Raw genomic sequence first — 25,857 nt, forward strand, 5'->3', positions numbered from 1 at the left:
CCTAGAAAAGTGGGTTCAGACCACTCTAGTCAAATCCTTAATACTCTGGATAAATGAGGAATAGAGACGGAAGAAGCTGAAATCGGAAGTCTCGCGCTCACGAGTCTCATTCCAGAGGAAGCAACAGAGTTGTGCGGCGTCATCTTTAGTCGGGTCATGGAAGGCCCGAAAAGCCCATTTTATCTAGGGGCCTCCTTAACCAAAGTGAAAGGGGATTAGCGCCGGTGCAGCTTCACTTTCCCTTCTCCAACATGGCCTCCGGGCCAGGAAGAAGAAATTGTAGGTTTGGCCTGGACCCCGCCCACGCCCCGGGGCGGGCCAGTCACCGCGGGTCGCTCTGCTTGCGCAAGCGCGCTCCCGGTAGGGCGCCGGGTTGACTCGGTGAGGCTGTCCGTTTGCCACCTGTTTCCGTGACTCCTCCTCCCTCTAGGCAGTCGGAGACCAGGAGGCGGGCTGGGGGCGGGCCGTCGCAGAGTCTCCGCCCCCACAATCTTCTCTAGGCGCGGGCCGCCGGGCGGTTCATAGGGGAGCAGGCTGAGCTGCCTTGGGGGAGAGGAGGGCGCGAGGCGTTGAGAGGCGTTGAGACAGGGGAAAGTGACGAGCTGCCCTTCATTGCCAGCTAGGGAGGAGCACACGGCCGCTGCCTTACCTGGCTGCCCACGATCACTCGTCCGCAGAAATGTCAGCCGCCGGCGCCCGGGGCCTGCTGGCCACCTACCACCGGGTCCTTGATAAAGTGGAGCTTCTGCTGCCTGAGAAACTGAGGCCGTTGTACAACCACCCGGCAGGTAATGAACCCAGAGTGGCTCCCACCGAGACCTTCCATCCCTGTCCCTTCCCTCCGTTTTGAGGCCCACTGACAACTCTGCTGCTGGAGGCATCACCCACAGCCCCAACCCCCTTCCCTCAAGTGAATCCGTGTACTTTCCCATGCTCCCTGCTTTTCATGTTTTCTTTTCCAGCATCTCTCATAAACTCGTTATTTTCAAGTCTGCGACCTTTGTCGCACCCCTTCCCTTAGGCACAACTCAGACCCTGACCGGGCCTCTGGGTTTGATCCTTCTCCATTTCTGCGGCCAAGAAAGGGTCTGGGCCACCAGGAAACCTCATTCTCTCCTCTTTCCCTCCATGAGTAGTGGTAATATTGACCCACGCGGAGAAGAGCTGTCTTTCCGCCCTGGAGGGTTTGGAGTAAAGGTCATACTTCCTTCAGCTCCAGCTGACAGGCCTGCAGAAGTGTTAACCGGTTTCTGAGTCAGTGTCATTCCTTGCCCCATAGGTCTAGTTTGTTTAAGTCTATCCTTATTTATGAAATTACTACTGAACAAGCTCTCCCTGGACCTTTTTGTGTGGACAGACCTGGTTTTAAATTCTGCTCTGCTGCTTACTATCGACGTGACCTTGGGCGAAATCCTAGATCTTAGTTTCTGTAAAATGTGATCGATGTGAGAGTTAAAGATAACGTATGTGTTTGAGTCTTCATAAATGCTCAGTAAATGTTAGCTCTCTCTTTAACCTATTGGAAAACAATGTTCTTGTGGTTGAAAAAAATAATTCTATAAGAAACTGGAAGATCCCAATTCTTCCAACTCTATCTCCCCACATATCTGACTATGAAGAAGCTCTTGGGAGTGTGAGGTGGTTACTAAGTCTAATTTCCAGTTTGATAATGGGGTGAACTGTGTCTTGGAATTATACTTTAGTATAATATTACTTGTTGCAGTAGTTTACCCCTTATAAACTTGATCTTTAAGGAGAGGTTTTTATTGATGAAGAGGCTTATTTAGTTTATTTGCCTTTTGGTTCTTTTAACACGCAATTTTTGGAATTGTGCTGTGTTTTGTGGCAGAGATTTTCAGGAGGGAGAATTGGGAAATGCTTCTGTAATAATCTGGGCTTCAGACTCAACTGAATTCTGTGTAGTCAACCCTGACCCTCTTAAGCTCTGTGTTTGGGTTGTAGGATAAAGACAGGATAGAGGAGGAGCAACTTTAAACTACTTTAAAACAGAATTGGAGGGTAGTTTTATAGTGATATTTTGCAAGACCTTGGCTTTAACTACGTATAATCATTCTTTATAATACTTTATTCGACTTTTATAATGAAAAGGAATTATCTTTTATTTGAGATTTGTTAGTAGATTGTGCATTTTATCTGGATACTCTTGGACTAGTTCAGTTATTGTAACCCTTTTTTTCAGTGTAATGGAAGGAGCATAGGCTTTGAAGCCAGACTGACCTGGATTTGAATCTTGGCTGTGTGACCTTGACCCCAACCTTTAGTTCTAATCTATGAAATGGGGATAATAATTATCACCATTTAAGGATTGCTGTGAAAGTTAAATGATGTATTGTCTGTAAAACATGTAGCAGTGTTTGCACGTAGACTCTCAACAAATGTTGGTGTTAGTTCCCTCTTATTAAGCTTTTCACCAATATGCAGAGTAAGAATACCTATCACTGCAAAATTATTTGTGATTAAAATGTTGTAGGGTAGGCACACCATTGTAGAAATGAAGAAACATGAAAAATATAACTGTTGATTGATTCATAAGTATTCAATAAAATCTGAGGAAATACTGATTATTGTTCCAAGAGTCATCAGAGTGAATACTCAAGGATTTTGCATACTATTTTGCATAATAGTATGTTATTGAATCATTATATTAAACATTAGAGTAGATTCACATACTGGAGGTTTTGACAGCAATATGCAAGGCTAAATTTTTGAGATTTCATTGTATCATTGACAAGTACGTTGAGACAGGTTACAAGAATATGTCTTTATATAAATATATATTAGAGTAGAATATTGCATTATATATAGAGTTAGACCTGTGGCCTTCATCATCCATTTATCTACATATTGTCTCTGGCACAGAATGATCTACTTCTGTAGAGTAAGAATAGTGTTCTATATACATAGAGAATCCTAAAGAGGCTACCAGAAAACTACTAGAGCTAATCAATGAATTTGGTAAAGTAACAGGATACAAAATTAATGCACAGAAATCTCTTGCATTCCTGTACACTAATGATGAAAAATCTGAAAGAGAAATTAAAGAAACACTCCCATTTACCATTGCAACAAAAAGAATAAAATACCTAGGTATAAACCTACCTAAGGAGACAAAAGACCTGTATGTAGAAAACTGTAAGACACTGATGAAAGAAATTAAGTATGATACAAACTGATGGAGATATACCATGTTCTTGGATTGGAAGAATCAACATTGTGAAAATGACTATACTACCCAAAGCAGTCTACAGATTCAGTGCAATCCTTATAAAACTACCAATGGCATTTTTCACAGAACTAGAACAAAAAATTTCAGTTTGTATGGAAACACAAAAGACCCTGAATAGCCAAAGCAATCTTGAGAAAGAAAAACAGAGCTGGAGGAATCAAGCTCCCTGACATCAGACTGTACTACAAAGCTACAGTAATAAAGACAGTATGGTACTGGCACAAAAACAGAAATATAGATCAATGGAACAGGATAGAAAGCCCAGAGATAAACCCCCGCACATATGGTCACCTTATCTTTGATAAAGGAAGCAAGAATATACAATGGAGAAAAGACAGCCTCTTCAATAAGTGGTGCTGGGAACACTGGATAGCTACATGTAAAAGAATGAAATTAGAACACTCCCTTACGCCATGCACAAAAATAAACTCAAAATGGATTAAAGACCTAAATGTAAGGCCAGACACTACAAAATTGTTAGAGGAAAACATAGGCAGAACACTCTATGTAATAAATCAGAGCTTGCTTCAGCAGCACATATACTAATATTGGAATGATACAGAGAAGATTAGCATGGCCCCTGTGCAAGGATGACGTGCAAATTTGTGAAGCGTTCCATATTTTTAAAGAAATTATACTCCAATAAAGATGTTTAAAAAAAAATAATAAATAAATAAATAAATCACAGCACGATCCTTTATGACCCACCTCCTAGAGAAATGGAAATAAAAACAAAAATAAACAAATGGGACCTAATGAAACTTAAAAGCTTTTGCGTGGCAAAGGAGGCCATAAACAAAACGAAAAGACAGGCTCAGAATGGGAGAAAATATTTGCAAATGAAGCAACTGACCAAGGATTAATCTCTAAACTATACAAGCAGCTCATGCAGCTCAATATCAAAAAAACAAACAACCCAATCAAAAAATGGGCAGAAGACCTAAATAGACATTTCTCCAAAGAAGATATACAGATTGCCAACAAATACATGAAAGGACGCTCAACATCACTAATCATTAGAGGAATGCAAATCAAAACTACAATGAGATATCACTTCACACCGGTCAGAATGGCCATCATCAAAAAATCTACAAACAGTAGGGCTTCCCTGGTGGCGCAGTGGTTGAGATTCCACCTGCCGATGCAGGGGACACGGGTTCATGCCCCGGTCCGGGAAGATCCCACATGCCGCAGAGCGGCTAGGCCCGTGAGCCATGGCCGCTGAGCCTGCGCATCCGGAGCCTGTGCTCCGCAACGGCAGAGGTCATAGCAGTGAGAGGCCCGCTTACCGCAAAAAAAAAAAAAAAAATTGGTCCTGACGAGCCTAGGGGCAGGACAGGAATAAAGACGCAGATGTGAGGACACGGGGAGGGGGAAGGTAAGCTGGGATGAAGTGAGAGAGTAACATTGACATATATACACTACCAAATGTAAAATAGATAGCTAGTGGGAAGCAGCAGCGTAGCACAGCGAGATCAGCTCGGTGCTTTGTGACCACCTATAGGAGTGGGGTAGGGAGGGTGGGAGGGAGATGCGAGAGGGAGGGGATATGGGGATATATGTATATGTATAGCTGATTCACTTTGTTATACAGCAGAAGCTAACATAACGTTGTAAAGCAATTATACTCCAATAAAGATGTTTAAAAAAAAAGAAAAAGAATAGAGTTCTAACCAAATGTGTGTCCTAGTAAGTTCAGTTCTCATAAGATACGTCACTCCCCCCACCATCTCCTGACTATAAAAGTATTTGACTCGACACTAACCAGCTGCATAGCTACCCTCTAGATATTTGTTCAAAGAAATAACCTTGAAGTCATGCTGCCCAGTGTTTACTTAAAAGCTTAGTTGGGGAAAAAAATTATTAGTGGAGTGTCATTCCTTTGTATGTATGAGCTCCAAAATGGGGTGAATCATCCCAAAGCGTGCACAAAATGAAACATTGGAATGTAGGAAGAAAACAAGAGGACTTCTATTAATACTTACTATTACTTTATCTTTTTAAAGTTTACAATATAAAAATAAATTAGTACACATATATATATGTATGTGTAAACAGTCCCTTTATTACGATGGTTAGACTTAAGATTTTTCAACTTTACAAGATGGTTCAAAAGCAATACAAATTCAGTAGAGACTGTACTTTTTTTTTTTTTTTTGGCGGTACGCGGGCCTCTCACTGTTGTGGCCTCTCCCGTTGTGGAGCATAGGCTCCAGACGCGCAGGCTCAGCGGCCATGGCTCACAGGCCTAGCCACTCCACGGCATGTGGGATCTTCCCGGACCGGGTCACGAGCCCGTGTCCCCTGCATCGGCAGGCGGACTCTCAACCACTGCGCCACCAGGGAAGCCCAGATACTGTACTTTGAATTTTGATCTTTTCCTGGGCTAGTGATATGTGGTACGGTGCTCTCATGTTGCTGGGCGGCAGCAACGAGGCACAACTCACAGTCAATCATGCGGTAAACAATCAGTACGTCCATTCTGCACCCCTATAGCCATTCTGTTTTTCAGTACAGTATTCAATAAATTACATGGGATATTCAACAATTTATTATAAAGTAGGCTTTGTGTTAGATGATTTTGCCCAACTGTAAGCTATAAGTGTCCTGAGCATGTTAAAGGTAGGCACGGTTAAGCTATGATACTTCAGTAGGTTAGGTGTATTCAATAAATTTTCAATTTATGGGGCTTCCCTGGTGGCGCAGTGGTTGAGAGTCCGCCTGCTGATGTAGGGGACACGGGTTCGTGCCCCGGTCCGGGAGGGTTCCACATGCCGCGGAGCGGCTGGGCCTGTGAGCCGTGGCCGCTGAGCCTGCGGATCCAGAGCCTGTGCTCCGCAATGGGAGAGGCCACAACAGTGAGAGGCCCAAAAAAATTTCAATTTATGATATTTTCAACCTTCAATGAATTTATTGGGATGTAACCCCATCATAAATCAAGGAACATCTGTACACAACTAAATTCTATGGAGTCTATATGTATTAATTTATATATATGTATATATATGCACTGTATATAGGGGATGTATGCTCAAAAAAAATTTTTTTTAACTGATGGGGCAATGTGTTCAAAAGAAGTTAAGAGACCTCAGCCCTAAAGAGTCCAGAGAGTCTCTAAAGAGTTATATCTCAGGAATTCCCTGGAGGTCCATTGGTTAGGACTTGGTGCTTTCACTGCCATGGCCCAGGTTCAATCCCTGGTTGGGGAACTAAGATCCCACAAGCCGCGTGGTGTAGCAAAAAAAAAAAAAAGAGAGAGCGATATCTCAATAGAACTGGGGGAAAAAACAGAATTAAATAAGAAATAAATAATAAAAATAAATAAATAAAAACTATCCTTCAATTAAGTCAGCCCAGAAAACAGCTATCTGAGCCATATAATTTTTGCTTACCATAGCTTTGCTTATATTGAATTACATTTTGGCTTAAGTGGAAGAACTGTTGAAAAAATACTTCTATGAAACATGTCGCAGTGTTTAGTTTGCTGTTGCTGAGAATATTCTCTACTTTGCATGGCGTTCTCTCTGGGAAGGCTTATGGGAAAAGTTACTTTAAGATCTTCATAACAGGGATATTTTCATTTTTCCTAGGTAAGAGAACTGGTTTTTCCTTTTTATCTTACAGACCTAGAGAATATTTTTTAAAATAAAAACATACTAAATGAACCAATATTAACAGTGTTCATAAGGGAATATCTTTATCAAAAAAATTCAAAATTAAATGCTCAGGGAATTGATTTTATACTAGATAGTTTAATACAACTTAGATCAGAGAATATTTTGTTTTATTTTATGTAAATAAAGCCAAATGGGGATCAAATAAATAACCAGTGTAGAAACCCACACAGTTATGTATTAACATGGTTATTTAGCGTCTCTGTTAGAACATTTTCTTCCTACAGAGATTATCTGAAGAATTTTAATGCCAGTCTAGGATAGACATCTAGATATCTATATCATATTAAATATATCTGTATTATATAGCATGTATAATACATCTCTCTATATAAATATATTCTTAAACATCTTGTTAATGTATATTATGTTTAAATATATACACTAAATATGTAAATATACATATATTATTTTTTCCAGTTATAACCTCTGTTACCTTAAAATTAAGGAATGAGAACCAAAATGGAAAGTTGGGATTTCAAATACAATTGTAAGATATTGATGAAAAATAGAAGATCTTTAAACTAGTTAGCTCCAAGAAAGTTGAATTATTTAATATTTTTTGAGGGCTTGCTGTATATTAGATACTGTTTTAGCATTTGAGATATTTTAATGAATAAAATTAAAATCCCTAGCCACAGAGATTTTGTATTCTCAGAAGAGATCATAAAAGTAATACAATCCTTGTTGTAGTTGTTAGTGTGACACTTAACATAACTTTTGCCCACTAACCTGATCTTAAACTAATTTTAAGAAGTTAAGACTGTTCATGCCTCATCTAATTTGATTCACTAGATGTACTAAAGGAGAAGCAAGCCCTAAGAGAAGCTATAAATCGTTTGTTATATACACTCTGCTATATATAAAATAGATAACCAACAAGGACCTACTGTATAGCACAGGGAACTATACTCAATATTTTGTAATAATCTATAAGCAAAAAGAATCTGAAAAAGAATATATATATATTCAGTTTTATATATATAAAACTGAATCATTTTGCTGTACACCTGAAACTGACACAAGATTGTAAATCAACTATACTTCAGTTTAAAAAAAATTGTCTCTTATTTCCAAGTCATGTAATAATATTAATTTTGTCTATGAGAGAGTGTGAAATACATTTAAAGTGTGGTCTGGCATAGCAGAAAGAGGACTGGGATCAAAGAGGCCTGTATTCTGGTCCTTGCTGTATCTGGAACTATCTGAATATGAGACACATTACTTAACTTTTAAGTGCCTTTTCTTTTTCATGTATAAAAGTAGAAGAATTTGGATTTTCTTTAAGTTTCTTTCTAGCTGTAATAGTCTACAATTTGGTATTTCTGCTAGGACCTTTCTTAGTTTCAGAGGCTTCAAGAAACTCAGATTTCATCAGGGAAGACTATATAATTATTGTTAGATTAGGTTTTAGGGATCTAAGTTTTTATCCTTGTTGTGCTATGTATTTTATGTAAGTAATTTTACCTCTCTGGGCCTCATTTACCTGATTTATAAAATGAATGCCTGAACTAGATGATTTCAACAGTCTTTCTAAATCTAGAAGTCATTGATTCTTTGTTACTGAAGAAATGTATAAATTTAAAATGTATCAACCCTAAAATGCATATTGGCTATCATAGCTAGTCACTTCACCTGTTATTTTTCTTTGGCATTTTCACCAAAGCCTGTTTAAAATCAACATTTTAAAAATCATTATACACCTATGACGTTCTGGGTGCTATTTGAGTGAGCTCTTTCCAGGGCCTTCCACGAGATATAAAGACTGCTTGGCTCTAAAATGGTAGCCCCGTCATGTTCTCGGTATGAAATCAGAACTAGCTTTAGTACAAATAAAAATGAGTAATCTTTGTCAATATCTGTGTGAATTTGTAAGTAGCTGGCTACATGATAGCAAACAGATGGACTTGCTTAATACAAGGAATGTTAGAGGAAAGTTGAGGGATGTTGAAAGCAGTAAACCGAAGAGAAATGGTATGAAAGGGATTCGGTGGAGTAGTGGACAGCATTCAGTAAAACTTTATTCTTAACATTGGGAGCACCTCAATTCAATATTTGTATATGTGTACGTTTGCATGTGTGTAAAAGTTACTTATTCTGTTCCAAGAAGGAAGTCTTTCCCTAGGAAGAGAATCATACGTACAATAAATGACATACTTTCTGGGTAGAATTTATAAAGTATTTCATTAGCAGTCATTCCTCTCAGGTAAGGAAATTAGGAAGTAAAATTATGTCATTGTTTTATTAATAGGTTCATCAAAGTTCAACAAGGCAACTAGATTTGTTAATTTGTTTGAAAATGTAGGTCTCTTATGTCTCTTACATATTTGGTTGTGATATTCCCTTGCAGAATTTTTCAAATTCTTCCATGAAAGTTTGAACTTTAGAAAACATCAGTTTCACTTTAAAAATCAGAAAAACATATAACAACACAAAAGAAAATGACCATTATATTATTATTCGTATTTTTTGTTATGCTTGAAAATAGTTCATAGTTTTACAGTCAATCCTTGTTGCTCATGTATTTTATGTATAGTAGTTTGTATCTGTTAATCCCATACTCCTAATTTGTCCCTCTCCGCCTTCCTCTCCCCTTTTGTAGCCATATGTTTGTTTTGCTGTATAATTCATAGTTTTAAATAGTCAGCATTTGAGGCCTTTTCCAACCTCCAAGAGTGGACTTATAAGAAACAAGATGAAAATGTGTTAATTGTTAGTTAATTCTTTGTCTAAAGGAATGTATATTTATATCTGATGGGGACACATTTCCCTCATCTTGGACTTCAAATTAAATTTCTTAAGAGCTGCTTTTTATTCAATATATTTTCAGTAATTTAAAATTTATGCCTAATCAAGTTTTTTCATTCATCGTAATGAATGTTAACTAGATACTCTATTTATACTTATGCTTATCTTGATTTTAAGGTGTTATAATCACTTCAGGTATCATGATTATTTAATGACTTCATTTTTTTAATGCTCTCCAGTGAGAATAGCTATGTCATTGTAGAACATAAACTATTTTTCCCAGGTCTAGAAAGACAATGTGACATTATATTCTCACTGTTTATGTGATACCTGTTTCCAAATATGTTTTTGTCAAAACTTTTTGTTTTAGGTAAATAACAAGGACCTACTGTACAGCACAGGGAACTATGTTCAATATCTTGTAATAACCTGAAAATGGAAAAGAATCTGAAAAAGAATATAGTTATATATGTATAACTGAATCACTTTTCTGTACACCTGAAACTAACACATTGTAAATCAACTATACTTAAATAAACAAATGTTTTTAAACTTTACATTTTAAATGTCAAAATCAGTTGGGATGTTTCCTCATTACCATTTCCATTATTGACTGATGGCTGTTTTCAAGAAGATAGCCTCTCTTCCTGAATTCATACACGTCTATATTTATTTGACTTCTTTACTTTTAAGGTAGAAAATGATTAGCTAAGATAAAATGGAAGGGTGAACTAAAATAAGTTTTCTTTAAAATTTGTTGTTAACCTATTATATGATCATGGGTATTACTAGCTATTTTTTCCTTTTTTTAACAATGAAGAAAACACTGCTTGTTTGCACTTACAGATCTCCAACCCTAATTATTTGTGTCAGGTGTCAGCATCCTCTGATATTTCAGAAAAAATTAGAAATTTAGAATGTCTTATTAATATATATTTGCTACTGATGTTTTTAAATTCAGTGCTTACCAATTGTTAAACTAATTTAGGCTTTGTTTTATAGTTTAAAATTATGCACTAAATAAAATATTTAAACTTCTCTTTGGCCCATGTTCTAGCAAACATAATTTCATGTTCGAAGTTTTTGTTTGGTTCAGTTGTGTGGGAGAAGGGCGATTTTTATTTTAATATTATCGCCTAGCTCAGAGCAGTTGAGTAAATTAGTTACCAGGCAAACCTACTGAAAAGCTTGACGTTCATTAACCCTGAAGGGTCAACCATTTCAGCTCGTAAAGAAACCAGAACCTTAGAGGCATTGCTCAGGAAACAGTTTTTGGGGTGGCAGAAGAGGAAGCATGAGTTTTGAAATTTGAAGAGAGGAGTCTGTTGGGGAATCCAAAGCCGGAGACGAAAACAATGTATTGGCTTACCCTTGAGAGATGAAGCCAAGCTTCATGCAGGGATAAAAAATAAACTTGGTAATTGATACTGCATATGACCCTGCGGCTTTGTATATGATAAAGAAAAATAAACCAGGTGTGATGATAGGAATCTCAGAAACTCAAACTAAAATAACCAGAGTTTGAAAAGATTGACTTATAGGATTAGTGCATTATGGCATCAGACTCATGGGAAGAATTTTCAGGAGCCAAAAAGGGAAGTATCATGGTCTAAGAGTAGAGTAACTAATGAGTGAAAGTCTAGTACCAGTTCCCTGATGTAAAGGGAACCTGATGTCCCTGAAATCCCAGCCTTGAGGATGAAGCGGTGTCAAGGCAAATCTGGGTCAAACCTAAAATTTGAGTAGCGTTGATTAGCATCTCTCCTGGATATGGTTAATCCAATTCAATTCTGTTCAAAAATATTATTTGTCAAGAAAAACTAAGAAACAGGCTTTGACTTCTAGACCTTGCCTGATTAAAGTGACAGATGCGTAAATAGATCAGTTTAATTGTTAAGTGCAGAAAACTAGAAGAATAGACAGGCTGCTTTGGGAGTTCAGAGAAGGAGCATTTAATCTAACCTGGAGATGTTAAAGAAGGCTTCCTTGAGGAGATGAAACCTTCAATGAGTTTTTGAAGGATATTAGGAGTTAGCCAGATAAGGCCAAGTAAGGCCAAATAAGGGGACTAGTAGCTTGTGCTTAGGTCCTTTAAAGCCAGCACTGTGTTTTATTTACCAGTGCATCCCCAGTGCCTACAACACTGTAAAGCATGCAGTAATTATTATGGGTGAATGAATGAGTGGTCTTCTTTGCAACAAATTAAACCTACAACTATGACTGGATCTTAACTTAGCTATGTGCTTTTACTTTTTTTTTAGCTCCATGCTTTTTCAATTTCATTATCTTTTGTTTTGTTCCTAAATAATAGGTTTGAGTCAATTCTATCTTTTAAATGTTATTTATGTGTATGTGAACAGAAACATTCCTTGATTATTAATGACAGTGAATGCTCACCCACTGGGGGGAAATTGGATAAATCCATCTTTACCTGCTGGTGCTATTTGAGAAATATTACTGGGAGTAGATGAAGAGAAATAAATGTGTTATATTTGGGTGATGATGCCATTTTAGATCTGATTTTTGTGATCCATAAAAACTATTTATTCTTAAAAAGTAAAGTGGAATATTAAGGCAGAAATAATACAACTAGATTTATAATTATATAATTAGAATATAAATTATAATTAGATTTTTTTAATTTCGAATGTGCTTAAAATCACTGTTGTCTTATGTGAAATTGATTAATTTTTGTGTTAAGAAATAAATGTCTTTTGTTGATCCAGTGTGTTGAGAGCATACATACCATATTAATTCGTATTGGATTTAGCTTTTAAATTACCATGGACAAAGTCTGTTTCTCTCCTGTCACTGTATCCCCTGGAAGGTTAAAAGAGACATATAATTTGGAAGAGTAACAAGTGGGCACAGTTATGTTATGTGGTTAAAGAGCACAAGTTTAAGAGTTAGAAGACTTAGGTTCTAGTTACAATTCTGGGCTTACTAGCCGCATGACTTGAGTAGGTTATGGAACTTCTCTGAGCCTTATTGGTAAAATGAAGGATTTAGATTAGATGATCTCTGGGTTTCCTTCCAGCTCTGAAACATCATGCTTCTCAAATTCTAGGTTATCTAAGAAACCATAGTCGTTTTCAATACTGTCAACATTTATTGAACATTTTGCACGAGGCAGATGAGTACCAGGATAACTAAAACAAGGACCCTGCTATTAAGGAGCTTACAAATCTAGGCTTTCCACTTTCTCATGTGCCCTTTAAAGTTAGGTTCATTAATATTTTACTAGAATATATAGAATTTTTATAAGAAGTTTTACTAGAATACGTGGTGACATGTCATTTATGATAATAAATATTAATAGAATTAGTGAATATATAAATATCTGGGACTTCCCTGGTGGCGCAGTGGTTGAAAATCTGCCTGCCATGCAGGGTACCTGGGTTCGATCCCTGGTCAAGGAAGCTCCCACATGCCGCAGAGCAACTAAGCCCGTGCACCACAACTACTGAGCCTGCGCTCTAGAGCCGGCGCGCCTCAACTACTGAGCCCACAGCCGCAACTACTGAAGCCCACGTGCTCTAGGGCCCACGTGCCACAACTACCAAGCCCACGTGCTGCAACTACTAAAGCCCGCGCGCCTAGAGCCAGTGCTCAGCCACCGCAGTGAGAAGCCCATGCACCACGATGAAGAGTAACCCTCCAGCTTGCTGCAACTAGAGAAAGCTTGCACGCAGCAATGAAGACCCACTGCAGCCAGAAACTAATAGAAAATATCTACTGTGGCTTGTATCACCAAAATTCCATAATTTGTCATTTCCTCAACTTGAAGATTATCCTAAAGTGAAATAACATTAAGTTCCATGTTCAAGGCAAAACGTTAGGAATGGTTTCCGAAACCATCTCCATTATACTTTAGCTAATTTTAATAGTTCACAAAAATACAAATAATTGACAAGGAGATCAAAGCAACTTGTATGAAAGATTGATAGTGTGGTGACTCTCTAAATTTTAACTTAAATACAAAGTATGCAGAAAGCATAGTAAAAATTATTAGAAATGGATTGATAAACCTTTGAGTTTTTGAAATGTGGTGATGGCTATTAAAAGACATATTGAAAATAGTTGGTTTATTGCTAAATTTTTCATTTTTTATTTTCAGGTCCCAAAACAATATTTTTCTGGGCTCCAATTATGAAATGGGTAAGTCTTGAATTTTTGCAGAAGCTACTGAAAAAGATATTCTTTAAAGGAGCTTATTAATTTGAAGTAACTTTTCTGAAGGATGTACTTTTAAATGTTCATGGTACGTCTTGAAGTAATTTTATACAAATACTCTCAGATGTATCAGCGTTTTTGGGGGGGTTACCAAATTACTTTATTTGAAGGAATGGTACTAAGGAAAGGACTTGTAGATATTTTGATACAACTTACAGAAAAGGTAAGGTAACCCAAACATGCATGCACTGCCTTGGTGACCAGGGAAGTCACCCCTGTGGCTATGGGAAGCCAGCCTAAGGCTTAGCTCTCATTATCACTATTTCCCAGAGTGTGCTTGTCAAAAAGATACTGAGCCATGCCAGATTCGGGGGCCCCCATCGTGCGCAAGTTGGTTACGTGGTCACCCAATTCTTTAATGGATTTCACCTGCTCATTCAGATAATGAGTCTCAATGAAGTCACACCAATGGGGGTCATTTTTCTCCGTGGCCAGTTGGTGCAGTTCCAGTAGTGACTGATTCACACTTTTTTCCAAGTGTAGCGCACATTCCATTGCATTCAGCCCATTCTCCCAGTCATCACGGTCTGGTTTCTTGATATCCTGAAGGAAGATTCGGCCACCCCGTTGGTTCTGCAGCTTCATCAGTTTCTCAGCATGTTCCCTCTCCTCACAAGATTGGTGAAGAAAGTATTTGGCAAAGTTCTTCAAAGCCACATCATCGCGGTCAAAATAGTACATGGACAGGTAGACTTAGGAGGCGTAGAGCTCCAGGTTGATCTGGCGGTTGATGGCGGCCTCCGAGCCCCGGTGGTAGTTCTGGCGCACCTGTGAAGGGGACGCGGCCGCCATGGCGGGCGGCTGAGGTGAAACAGTGGCGGTGGCTGCGCGGCGCTGTAACGGCGGCGGGGACCTTGGGGCGGTCGGAGGGCGCCGTGAGGTGGTGGCGAGGGCTGGCTCTGAGCGGCCGGCCGGAGCGGGGGACGAGCGCCGGGTTTCGTCCAAGCACTGTTGAAGCAAGAAACAGCGGCGACTCTCCGCGAGGACTGTGGCCAGATGTATCAGTTTTACTGCATAAAGCCTACTACCTACTTTAGTTTTTCTGAACTCATTAGATAGGTGAGAGCCCTTTGGGGAACGTATTGTTATCAAAAAGCTTATAATTATGGGCCCTAGGAACATGAAACTTCATTCTAAAATTTTGTGACTATGTAAAACTTTAAATTAATTAGAACACCCCCAAATTAACTTTTGTTATTAATTTAGTATGAGAACTTCAGATACTAACACTAAAATAGAGGCAAGGAAAGTTATTCTCAAAAAGTAGAAGAATTTATCCAAGGGTATATATATTAACATTTGGGAAATGATAGAATATGGGACTTCTGACTCCAAGACCAATGCTTTTACACTATGCCAGAGTTTCCATTCCTAAAGCTCTTATTTAGCTGAAAAGAAATAATTGCGATGGCTGTTAATAACAAATCATTGATTTTATGTTGGAAGGGCCAGTTTGGGCTTAATGCAGTGCTTCTCGAAGCGTCATCCCTGGACCTGCAGCATTGGCATCACCCAGGAATATGTTAGACATGCAGATTTTCAGGCCACATCACAGATTTACTAAATCTGAAACTATATGGATGGAGCCCAGTAATTTGTGTTTTAATAAGCCCTCCAGGTGATTCTGAGGACTTCTAAAGTTTGAAAACTACTGGTCTGCAGGCTTTTTTTTTAACTGTAAAAATATACACATAAAATTATCATTTTAACCATTTTTTTCGTGTTGAGTACATTCACATCAGCGTGCAACCAATCTCTAGGACTCTTTTTATCTTGCAGAACTAAAACTCTGAACCCATTAAACAATAGCTCATTTCCCTCTTCCCTAGCCCCTGGAAACCACCATTCCACTTTCTATCTGTGAATTTGACTACTCTTGGTACCTTATATAAGTGAAATCATACAGTATTTGTCTTTTTGTGCCTGGCATATTTCACTTAGCATAATGTCCTGAAGGTTCATCTATGTCATAGTATGTGTCAAAATTTCCTTCCTTTTTAAGTCTGAATATTTCATTGAATGTGTATATCACATTTTGTTTATTCAGTCATCTGTTAATGGACACTTGGGTTGCTTCACCTTTTGGCTAGAGTGAATAATGCCGCTATGAGCAATGGTGTACAATATCTGTTCCAGACCTGCTTTCAGTTCTTTTGGGTATATACCTACGCGTGGAATTGCTGAATCATATGGTAATTCAGTATATTTAATCTTTTGATGAACTGCTGTACTATATTCCACAACAGGTGCACTATTTTACATTTCCACCAGCAATTCACGGGGGTTCCAATCAATTTCTCCATATCCCTGCCAACACTTGTTACTTTTGTTGTTGTTGTTTTATAATAGCCATTCTAATGGGTGTGAAGTGGTGTCTCATTGTGGTTTTGATGTACATTTACCTAATATGATTAGTTATGCTGAGCATCTTTTCATGTGCTTATTGACCATTTCTACATTTTCTCTGGAAAAGCATCTATTTAAACCCTTTGCCCAAGTTTTAATAAAGTTGTTTTTTGTTTGGGTTGTAGGCTATTTTAATTCTCTTAAATGTACTGTTTTAATTTGTTAGAACAACTCGGAAACTCAGCTGTAAATCTAAGTAGTTGAGAATGTTAGAACTGGAATTACCTGTCCCTCAATTTTATGGCCTTAGGCAAGTTCAGTCTCCGCCCTTTTGTCTCATCTATAAAGCAACAAGATTAGAGTAAATTAGTGGTTGGGAGCTATATTTTGCAGAGAACTAGGGAGCAGTTCTCTTTTTAGATTTATAAGTTGAGAAAAGCTTCCATCAGTTTAAAAAAGAAGCTTCAATATATCATCTTTAATGATTCTTCTCATACTCTAAGCATTTAAAAGTGATATTAAAAAAAAATACTAAGAAATGTAGATTACTATTTCCTTTCTCTTTGCTCCCTACCAACGCTTAAAATTATATATCTGCAAAGTGGAATTAATTGCTGAAATATTGTTTCTAGCACCATTATTTAAAAAGTGAGAACGATAAAATAAATAACTCATAAGGACCTACTGTATAGCAAAAGGAACTCTACTTAATACCCTGTAATGACCTATATGGGAAAAGAATCTAAAAAGAGTGGATATATGTATATGTATAACTGATTAACTTTGCTGTACAGCAGAAACTAATACAGCATTGTAATTCAACTATAGTCCAAAACAAGTTAATTTAGGGCTTCCCTCGTGGCGCAGTGGTTGAGAGTCCGCCTGCCGATGCAGGGGGCACGGGTTCGTGTCCCGGTCCGGGAAGATCCCACATGCCGCGGAGCAGCTGCGCCCGTGAGCCATGGCTGCTGAGCCTGTGCATCCGGAGCCTGTGCTCCGCAACGGGAGAGGCCACAACTGTGAGAGGCCCGCGTACAGAAAAAAAAAAAACTTAATTAAAAAAAATAAATTAATAAAAAATAAGAATGACTTAATGTATTTCCAATAAATTGGGGGCACCCCCACCCCAAATTTACCACAGTTTAGAAGTTTATTGATTTTTACCAATAGCTTTTTTTTTTTTTTTTTTTTGCGGTACGCGGGCCTCCCACTGCTGTGGCCTCTCCCGCCGCGGAGCACTGGCTCCGGACGCGCAGGCTCAGCGGCCATGGCTCACGGGCCCCGCCACTCCGCGGCATGTGGGATCTTCCCGGACCGGGTCACGAACCCATGTCCCCTGCATCGGGGGACTCTCAACCACTGCGCCACCAGGGAAGCCCGCCAATAGCTTTGATGTTTCTTTGATCTGGTCCATCAGTGTTTTGAAACATTGACAGTATTATATACTCATAAGTTCTTTCTCGACTGTCTCCTTTAAAAATATCTATTTTAAGTTCATGTTGACATCATACATAGTCTCCTGATGACAGCATAGCAATGGAAATTTCTGTGTTTTGTTCTCTGGTGGGGAAACTTTTTTTGATATTTAGTTTATGCTTTCCTTTCCCAGAGCATTTGATAATAATTAGTCTATAGTAAACTATATGTGACACGTAGCAGTTGATGCTGCAAGCCACCTAAGTTGTACATTAAGAATTTTAGACTATACTTCCTTAGAGATTTAACTGTGGTCGAATCCTTCTTAGCCACTTCAGTTGAAGCCAAATAATTAATTATAAAGGTCAAAGTGGATAATTCTAAAAAGCAATACTACACACCCTTAAATATTTTATTTTAACTTAAAGATTATAAGTATATATTCATTTATCAATCATTTACTGTAAGGCCAAAGCTTTGATTTGTGTATGGATCCACTGGTTTTGAGTTCCACATCATCTGTCTTGGATGAATTATACCGTAGTGCATCCTACATGATTTCAGTTTAGTTTTCTTTAAAGCAGAGCAAGTTCATAGACACTTTCATGATAACAGAAACCTGCTAGATTTTTATGTCTCCCCACCATCTTTTAAATTTTATTTTATTTTATTTATTTTTGGCTGCATTGGGTCTTTGTTGCTTCTCGAAGGCTTTCTCTGGTTGTCACGAGCAAGGGCTGCTCTTCCTTACCGTGCGCGGGCTTCTCATTGCAATGGCTTCTCTTGTTGTGGAGCACAGGCTCTAGGTGCATGGACTTCAGTAGTTGTGGCACATGGGCTCAGTAATTGTGGCTCGCAGGCTCAGTAGTTGTGGCTCACGGGCTTAGTTGCTCCGTGGCATGTGGGATCTTCCTGGACCAGGGCTCGAACCGATGTCCTCTGCGTTGGCAGGCAGATTCTTAACCCCTGCACCACCAAGGAAGCCCCTCACCCCCCATCTTTTTATATCTGTCTTGTTCACACCAAATTTGACAGCAAGTTTAACTTGCCTTTATTCAATCTTTCCAAAACAGTCACTTTAGATTTCATAGAAATAACAACCCTCTTTCTGTGTTTCACCTGTTTACCTAGTTCATTAAATTAGGTAAATTACAGTAGCAAGTAAAACTGGTATAAACAGGTTTGAAGACAAACACAGTGACTTGATAAAAATATAACTCAACTGGTGAGAGCAAAAGTGCATGAGTGCAATACAGAATAAATAGCCTCTAGCCATGAGTATTCAGCCATGGGCATCGTTAGCTTGTTTACAGAAGGAATGGATATCATTGGCTAATCTGGGGAAACTATTATGTGAAGGTCAGTTGAGGGAGCTTTTTTCTTTTTGTTCATAGTCTGTTTGTGCAGACTGGGTTTTATTTTTTTTTTTCTTTTTTTTTTTTTTTTTTGGCTGCTCTGTGCGGCACGTGGGATCTTAGTTCCCCGACCAGAGATCAAACCCAGGCCCCCTCCAGTGGAAGTGCAGAGTCCTAACCACTGGACCACCAGGGAATTCCCGACTGGGTTATAGTTAACTCTTGAACAGTATACCATTTTGTGTGGCTAATTTTTCTCTTTTCTGTTCTCCTTAGGAATAAGTCAAACTATATTTCAAGATTACCTCTGCAGATTTTTAATGTCTATCTACTTGCTTTTCCAGCTGGAACTACTTATATAGACTAATTTGCAGTTTAAAATCTTGAGAACTTTGTTATCCCTAAGCATTTTGGAATTGGAATATTCTATTATGGTATTTCATTTTTAGCCCTCCTCTAGAAGTGTCATGTGACTCTTTTTTACTAAAGGAGAAAATATTGGAAGGAAGGGAGGAAGAAAGGAAGGAAAAAATGTTTTACACTATCTGATGAGTATTTACTCCACCCAGTGGAGATAACCAGGTGCCAGAAAGAATCACACATTTGAAAACTAGTTTTTAATTGATGGAAACACAGAGAACTAACTTGAATCTACTAGATGCCAAACTCTCTGTATTGGGTTATTTAATACATTATCTAATATTTAATCTTCACCAGAAAAAAGGTGTAAAGGTACTGAGGTTCAAAGAACTAGAACTGTTGTAAGTGACAGAGTCAGGATTTGAACCCTCAGTTCTAATTTGACTTCAAAGCCTAGGCTCTTAAACACTTACAGGACCCCCTTTAAAAGTCACTGTGGCTCTTTCTGTAATTGGTACTTTCTCCCCATGTTAGGGAGTATTTTACATAATCTTGTGATATACTCCACACACTCTCTGACTCTACAGTTCTATTATTTGAATAAAGTTCATAACAAAGAAGAATAGGAACACAGACCTTCTGCCCCTGAGACTAGAAGTACAGGAAAAGGTACAGAGACTAATATTCCCTTATTTCTGCTTCTCTAAAGATGTAAGCTACTATTTGTTGTTGATAATAATAATATTTTCCAGGCACTATGGTAAATATTTTTGAAGCATATTATCTCATTTAATCATATATCTCTTTTGCAAGGGTAGCTATTCATATTCTCATTTCATACATGAGGAATTTAAGACAATGTGTTATGTAACTTGACCAAAGTCACCCAGCTAGTAAATGGCAGAGATTAGATTCACAGTAAGATTTTATAAGGTAATTTACATGAGGTTAGAGTGGTATAGAAGTAGAAAGCGTTTTTTTTGTTTGTTTGTTTGTTTGTTTGTTTTGGCTGCATCGGTCTTAGTTGCGGCACTCGGGATCTTCATTGAGGCATGCGGGATCTTTCATTGCGGCACAGGCTCTTCATTGCGCCGTCGCGGTGCGCAGGCTTCTCTCTAGTTGTGGTGTGCAGGCTCCAGGGTGCATGGGCTCAGTAGTTGTGGCACACAGGCTCTCTAGTTGAGGTGCGCAGGCTCAGTAGTTATGGTGCGCGGGCTTAGTTGCCCCGTGGCATGTGGGATCTTAGTTCTCCAACCAGGGATCGAAGCCAGGTCCCCTGCATTAGAAGGCGGATTCTTTACCACTGGACCACCAGGGAAATCCCCTAGAAAGGGATTTTTTTTTTTTTTTTTTTTTTTTTAGAAATGCGGGAAAGGAAACTAATATAGTATTATAAATCAACTATACTTTAATTTAAAAAGAAGACTAAAGAGGCATAACATCCAAATGCAATGTATTATCCTGACCTAACTACTCTGGACAAGAAAAATAATGTTTTAAAAGACATCTGGGGGCAGTTGTCAAAATTTAACTATGCACTGTGTATTAGACAACAGTGTCTTATCCATGTTAAATTTTGTGATTAGATTGTGGGTATATAAGAGAATGGGAAGATAGTCTTGCTCTTAGCAAATGTACACTAAAATACTAGGGAGTCAAAGGGCATGATGTCTACAACTTCTTTGTAAATGGGTCAGAAAAAAAATATGTACATATAAAGAGAGAGGATAATAAAGCAAATATTTCAAAAAAATAGAGAGAGAAAGAAATGTGGGAGAGGGGCCTCAAGACCTCTGTGGGAGAGCACAATTACTAACATGTCCCAGAAAAATAAAATGTATACTCTGAGCATAAACAAAATTATGGCTGCTACCTTCCTCCAAAAGACAATGCTAGAATATAGCCTATAGTCATCATAGATCTATTACAGTGTAGTAATACGTGGACTGAGTAGAATAATGCTAGAAATCAGTCCCTTTCTTCCCCTCTACAACGGCAGTATTCCACCCTGCCAAAGTGGAACAGATATGCAACGGAGAAAATGTACATTGGGACCTGGAAGAAGAATGTAAGAGTGATGATTAGGAACCATTTGGGAAGAAAATCACAGGACTATGGGTGAAAATTAACAAGAAAAGTAGTATTGGTCATGATTTACCTCTACTTATACTTCAGTATTTAACTATTTGCCCCTTTTTAAAGCCAGAATCATTGCTTCCTTGATCTACTGACTTTATTAAATCAAAACCATTTGGATTTGGTTTAAATTTGTAAAAATTCACAAGTATGCATATGTTCTATTTAGGAGAAAAAAAACCTGTGCTGATTTATATTTTTCATGTAAGAGCATCTTTTAGAAACTCAAAAAAACCTGAAAATGAATTTCTTAGAACCATATTTTCTAATGACATATTTAGGATTTGATTTTAAAATTGGAGAAAGGGAGGAGGAGAGGTGATGTAAATATGGCAGAATGTCAATAATTGTTGACTGGGTGATGGGTATGTAGGGGTTCTTTGTACTAGTCTCTCTTATTTTACATAGGTGTGAATTTTTCATCAATAAAAATCATTCTGTTATGTATTCTAATCTCTGCAATAGAGTAGCATAACTAATATTCTAGTGAAGACTCATTACTAAACTTTCTCAGTGTTGCTGATGGTAGGGTATGATTCTATAAAAAACAGTGTTAAAAACATACCAGAGAAGAAATGACCAGGGATACTTTGACATTAAAGAAAAATTATCTAGCCAAGAAACTAAAATTATAGCAGAGTTTTTCTGATACTTCCACTTTTAAAAAAGAATAACGTTGCAAAAAACATGAAAGGAGGAATTTATACAAATAGCTTTCAGGCATCTTCCACACCAGTGGTTCCCAACATGCATAAAGAATATATATATTCTTATGTGAAAGAAGTATCATTTGTAGAACAAAAATACAAATATACTTATAGAAAAAATATATACACACACTACTGATTTTCAAATATATGAAGCTGTTTAATGTGATTAACAAAATACAACTTAATTCAAAAAGCATTTCTGAATTCATTGTAACTTTTTGTCATGATACATTTTTTCTTAATGCATGGATACTAAAATCATAGCTACAGTCTGAAAATCTCTGAAATAGTTTGTGTTTTAGTTAGAATTGAGAACGATTACTACATACTCATGATGCTTTTTTTTCTTTCTTATGTGTTAATATGTATTTCCAGGGGTTGGTGTGTGCTGGATTGGCTGACATGGCCAGACCTGCAGAAAAACTCAGCACAGCCCAATCTGCTGTTTTGATGGCTACAGGTAAATTAAATTAATATCTTCCATACCGGGCATTCAATAATTTTGTTTTATATCAATGTACTTAACTGTTTCATGTTTGAAATACATATACACACACTCACACAGAAAGAAATTAGCAGTGTTATCTCTAGGAAGTTATTAGACTATAGCCAAACAAGGCAGAGGAGGGTTATAAAAATTTCCCTTTGCTGTAAGAACTGAGTGTTTTGTGAAATGCTGAATTATAGCAACTTCATTAAAGTCTCAAATTATAGCATTTCTTTGTCCTACTTTGTGTTGTCATAGTCTTATTTATAATTATTTTACTCTAATATTAAATGTTCAAATAAGATTGCAGCAGTACCTATGCTTTTTTAAAAAAAAAATTTTATTTCAACAGGGTTTATTTGGTCAAGATACTCACTTGTAATTATTCCCAAAAACTGGAGTCTGTTTGCTGTTAATTTCTTTGTCGGGACAGCCGGAGCCTCTCAGCTCTTTCGTATTTGGAGGTAAGCTTACCACAGATGTAAAAAAAAAATCTGCCTCAGAAGCCATCTGGCTGGCAATACTTTTTTTTTTTAAGATTCATATATAATGCTAAGACAGGATGTGCCTGAAGCAGACATTAAACATTTCTAGAAAGCCTGGGGGTTTGAGTTAAAAGTGTTAGGCAGTATATTACCTAGGTTTTAAATCTGTGTGTTACCTAGATGTACAGCCCTTTGATAGAGTCTCTTTTATTAAGATAAGATAACATATATAATTTAGGATATATTAGGTAATTTTCTGCATGAACTTTTTATCACATACTTTCAATCAAATATAATAAAGTGAGACTTAAATGTATAGTTATATAGTATTGGAAATGATGTTTAAAGTGAGGCTGCTAGTTTCATTGGAAAGTATGTATTCCGTGAGCATTGGAAATTTTTAAAATTCAGTGATTAATATTATTTGTCAGTGACTGGTTAACACTCTGCAGTGAGCTTAGATGAAGGCTCTGGCTTGATTTGAACCATAGAACCTTCCTAAATTACAAAACAATGTTATGAATAACAACTTTCTTTAACTAAAAAAATTGAATGATTTCAGTAAAGAAATAGAAAACATTGAACTATATAATTTACTTCCTTTCAGAAGGCATTCTATTCTGCAGAGTATAGTACATTTTAATTTCATTCATCTGTACCATCCCTAGCTTTACTAGTAGCTTAATTCTGTAATCTTTTTATAATATTCTAGCACATAACGCATAGATGAATAAATAAACTCACTCATTCTACACAATGCCTGACAACCATTTTTAGGGCTTACTTATATCAATATAAGCTTCAACTAGTACAGAGATATTATTCACAGAGTACTTTTCTCATGCACCATCTCATTTTGACCTTATATTAACTCATGATAGTAGAACTATGAGAACACTAAGTGTCACATTCAGAAATATTATTTCTAATATCAGAAATTCAGGTTTAGTTTGACAAAAGGATTTTTGGCCTTTCGGTTACAATAGCAGATTAGATTTAGTTAGAAATATAAATGTTGGACTCTCTGGAGGACTTAGGAAAATACTGTTGAATGTTTGAAATCAGGACCTTTTGAGAAATCTAGGAGGTATGGTAGGCTTCATGGAATAAGTTCCCTCTTGTGCTTATTCAGTTTTCCACTTTATTTTCAGCTGAGAAGAACAGTAAATGAAGCCCAGGGTGATGTAAAAGGGAAAGACTCTGTAGCTTTGTGGTTAATTCTTCTTTGAATTAATGATAATTGAAGAAATTGTCCTTAGTTTCAATAAACTTTAAGTGTTACAACCTCCTAACCCAGTAGCCTGCCTGCATCACAGAATTACATTTTATTTTTAGTGATTAGACAGGCCCATTCCCAATTGATTTTATTCTCAGGAAAGATGCTTTGTGAGTATAAAATTAAAAGTTCTAGATGACCATGTTTTGGTAAACTTTATACATATATTCACATTTGTCATACTCTTGTACAGTTCCAGAATGAAAATATTCTTACATTAAAATAATATTTTTGTACAGGGAACTGTATGTCAGTTAAGACGTTTTGACAGTTGGAAGCCAGATTCAAAAAAGTCCTTGGATTACTCTCCCATCTGCCTGTTTCTCTATAAGCCTCTGGGAAGATTGTATTTACAACTGTATAGCCTCTTGACTAGAGAGAAAGAAGAGATGGAATATGCTTCCCACTCCCTTCTTATTATAAATGTATCTATTGTGATTCATGATTTTTTTCTTTCTGTTTTCTTTATAGATATAACCAAGGACTAAAAGCTAAAGCAAACAAATAAGAGTTCTTGATCACCCTAACAACCTGGATGTGGACATAACCGCTGGGACCTAGTTTGATTTATTATTCAGTTGTCAATGAGGTGATGCTAACTGTGCTAACAATTGTAAGGCATAAATTCTAACTGTAATTGGGAGATAGTACTTGATTCAACAGAAAAATAAAGCAAACTTTTAATAATATTGTCTCTTTACGTATTACTTAAGGAATTTATCTATGGATATTAGTAACTTTTTTTTACTATTTGTCCATAATAAATCATACTGCTCGTACATACCACTGGCCTCCTTCTGTTCTAGTCAACCAAAGTATGTACGTCTAAGAGCACACATATTCCAGTGAGTCAAAAGATAGTCGGAAAGTTAAATAATCTGTGTACAGTGAAGGATGATGAAGTAGCTAAAAGTGAAAGGAAATAGAGCTAAAGAGAGCGAGAAATGGGTTGTGGAATGGCCAGCAACATGACACCTCAAACTGTTTTAAAATATTTTAACTTGAAGAATCTTGGAAGAATATTATTTTTGGTATATTGTATGAAAGTCTTTTACTGCTACAGAGTAACAAAGGATTTGTAAATTTTTGAAATATATTCAATAACTGATGTGATGTGGCAGAAAAGCTCTAGAGTCAGACAGACCTGAATTTGAATCCCAGCTGTGTGACTTATAATCTCTGACTTTGGGCAATTTAAGAAAGTGTCCAATAAAATACATTGTGTGTGTGTGTGTGTGTGTGTGTGTGTGTGTGTGTGTGAAAAAAAAAGAAAGAAAGAAAGTGTCCAGCAGAGTGCCTGGGACATAAGTCAGCTTTCTGTAAATGTTTGTGACCTTTGTCCCCATTATGAGGATTCATATTTTATTTGAATTCCCATTTGGGG

At 37.3% G+C, this 25,857-nt stretch overlaps 1 protein-coding gene and 1 pseudogene across 2 annotated transcripts; one reads left to right on the plus strand and one right to left on the minus strand.

Moving 5' to 3' along the window:
• The first annotated feature begins 499 nt into the window (after nucleotides 1-499).
• Nucleotides 500-25,160, plus strand: MPC2 (mitochondrial pyruvate carrier 2). Its single transcript, XM_082833679.1, has 5 exons — nucleotides 500-788; nucleotides 13,787-13,827; nucleotides 22,601-22,685; nucleotides 23,065-23,176; nucleotides 24,945-25,160. Exons 1-5 carry the CDS (start codon nucleotides 680-682, stop codon nucleotides 24,979-24,981), a joined length of 384 nt encoding a protein of 127 aa, XP_082689805.1. The 5' UTR covers nucleotides 500-679; the 3' UTR covers nucleotides 24,982-25,160.
• LOC309958052 (ferritin heavy chain-like) lies at nucleotides 13,988-15,039 on the minus strand (annotated as a pseudogene). The gene has a single exon. The product of its transcript is annotated as a ferritin heavy chain-like (transcript).
• Nucleotides 25,161-25,857: the final 697 nt, after the last annotated feature.

Source organism: Leucopleurus acutus (genome assembly GCF_964270905.1).
Source record: "Leucopleurus acutus genome assembly, chromosome: 2".
Classification (NCBI taxonomy): Eukaryota; Metazoa; Chordata; class Mammalia; order Artiodactyla; family Delphinidae; genus Leucopleurus; species Leucopleurus acutus.